The sequence below is a fragment of the Pteronotus mesoamericanus genome, unplaced genomic scaffold, assembly GCF_021234165.1.
Source record: "Pteronotus mesoamericanus isolate MK-2021 breed Mesoamerican mustached bat unplaced genomic scaffold, CSHL_Meso_final scaffold_705, whole genome shotgun sequence".
Classification (NCBI taxonomy): domain Eukaryota; kingdom Metazoa; phylum Chordata; class Mammalia; order Chiroptera; family Mormoopidae; genus Pteronotus; species Pteronotus mesoamericanus.
Genome location: NW_026555326.1, coordinates 5,911,200 through 5,913,503, shown reverse-complemented (window position 1 = coordinate 5,913,503; position 2,304 = coordinate 5,911,200). Strand labels below are relative to the sequence as shown.

The window sequence follows — 2,304 nt, the reverse complement described above, 5'->3', positions numbered from 1 at the left end:
CCTGGGGAGAATGGCGGGGGGGGGGGGCAGGTAAATTATTAACATTTAGTGAGGGTCTATTACATACTCAAGTCAGTTGTCACAGCTAACCTTGGTTCTGGCACACACGGGCCTATGCCCTATTGCAACGCAATTTGTTCAATGTCTATTCTAAGAAATTTGAGGAAAACAAAAGCCAGACCAATTATGGGACAATTTAAATGAATGCAAGAAATGTTGAACTAAAGAATAAAAAAGATTAAGTCTCCATACAGCCACTGTCAATTATTTTTATTGAAGAGGAAAAAAATGTTTTCATTAGAAAAGCTATTATTACCATGCCCATTTATGTGAGCATGCTGCTCAGAAGGGAGGAAGGGGTGGGGAGGCATACAGGCTATAAAGGGCAGAAAATGGATGCAGGCCTGGAAGACAGAACTCTTCCCGGCAGCAGGGGAGATGCCCGCAGTCGGGTCAGCTGGGTACCTAGCGGGCAGGGGAGATCAGGAAGAGATCCATCTTGGACACAAAGAAGTTAAGAGATTATTGCCCATAGCTACCACGATGTAGCCCCTTCTTGACATCTCCCATTCACTCTTTCGGCCCTGGAACCCTTCCCTCTTAGCTGAACCACAATCAGGCAGCCAGGACACTCCCCTGAAAATCGAGCTTGGTTTCCTGAGCAGCCAAGTCCCGCTGCCTGCGCAGCCAGCCCTTCAGGAGCAAGGCCTGTTAGGTCTTCAGGCTGGCACTGCTATTGACCACCCTCAATCCTCTGTACAAGACAATGCTCACCAACATACCGCCAATCACTCCACTAGCAATCCCTAGTCCCAAGGCTATCGCCACCTTCTTTCTCCATAGTGGACGGTAAGGCCTGGGATGGGTATCCAGATTCACTTCCAGGCCCTCATCTACCGTCTTCTGATCATCAGTAAGGGATTGATGAAAATTCAGGTTCACCAAGTTGGGAGGAAGGACCCTCAGCCCAAAATAGAGCCTCTTGACGAGCCTCAAGTTTTTTAACAGCTGCACATCACACCGGTAGGTCCCAGAGTCATACTCCTGAGCAGATTCAAACTTCACGAAGTGGGAACTGCCTCGGAAGGGCTTGAAGATTTCATCATCAGTTGAGATGATACCCCGAGCAAGTCTCCAGGTGAACCGGAAAGCTTCCTGCCCAACCTCCAGGATGTCTGAACTCAGACAGCTCAGCTCAAATTCCTTTCCCTTGAGAATGGTGAAGTGGAGCATCCCACAGATCCAGTTGGTCAGACATTCCAGGCGCTGCGATTTACACTTCCTTCTCATTCCATCTGGGCCCACCTCACAGACGGTCTCCTCCTTATAGCCAAGGCCGCAGGTGACAGTACAGGTTGTGGCATTTACAATAACTTTCCCCACAGCTTTTTGCAGCTTCTCAGGGATGGCCAGTGTTTTAGGTAAAGTCGTCACCAAAGGCAGATAGAAAGTCAGCACCAGACTTCCAAGGATAAAACTAGTGGCCAAAGTCTTCATGTCTCAGTAGACATTTCGCCACTCTCAGCCTGCACGCCAAGGTATTCCAGTTCAATCCTCTATGATTTAACTCAATTCCTTCTACATGAGATATCCTTCAAAGTCAAAAGATATGATGCATGCGTTGTCAATAAAACGATGTCACTTAACAAACCAAAGTCCAATCCTTATTAACAGGTGAGGCCACAAGGCAGGAAAAAAAGCCACAGTTGCTGCTTTGCCATCTCTGCTAGTTAATGACCACCTCACCAGTGTTCATTCTTTCCACATCCTTTTAATGAATTTAAATTCACCCCTTGGGGAGACAAAGATGAAGACCTTAGAAGCTGAATTTCCAAATTACCTCAAATGCATTGAAGCTAGACTTTTCCTCACTCTTTCCCGTCCCTACCAAATTGTGGGATCTAATTTAAAGGGTTTTAAAACCCCAGTTAAATCTAACCAAATAAGAAATCAAATAACAATTAGAGAGAGAGAGAGAGAATGAGAATTACAGTGAATTAAGTTTTTGATTCTCGATGCTCCTAAACCTTCTATAAAAAAGGATTAAGAACTCTGGATTGGAAGGTAAGAGACACCCTGCCTGAATTTTCTATTTCTAAATCCTCCTTTGTAAATGAAAACCTTCCTGCCTATTTCAGGAAGGTCACTTTGAACATCAAATGACAGCGAACATAAAAATACTTTGTAAAGTGTGAAACACTGTTCGTGTGTCAGGAATTTTAAATAGAATTGAAAATTCATGAAGACAAGGGCGAAGAGCCCTTTTAGAGTCCAAATGTTTATCAGCAAGGTAGGCAATATTAA

General features: G+C 44.7%; 1 protein-coding gene across 1 annotated transcript; it reads right to left on the bottom strand.

Annotated features, from left to right (window-relative positions):
- Positions 1 to 372: 372 nt before the first annotated feature.
- Positions 373 to 1,871, bottom strand: TMEM81 (transmembrane protein 81). Its single transcript, XM_054562888.1, has one exon. It carries the CDS (start codon positions 1,495 to 1,497, stop codon positions 712 to 714), a length of 786 nt encoding a protein of 261 aa, XP_054418863.1. The 5' UTR covers positions 1,498 to 1,871; the 3' UTR covers positions 373 to 711.
- Between the last annotated feature and the right edge of the window lie 433 nt (positions 1,872 to 2,304).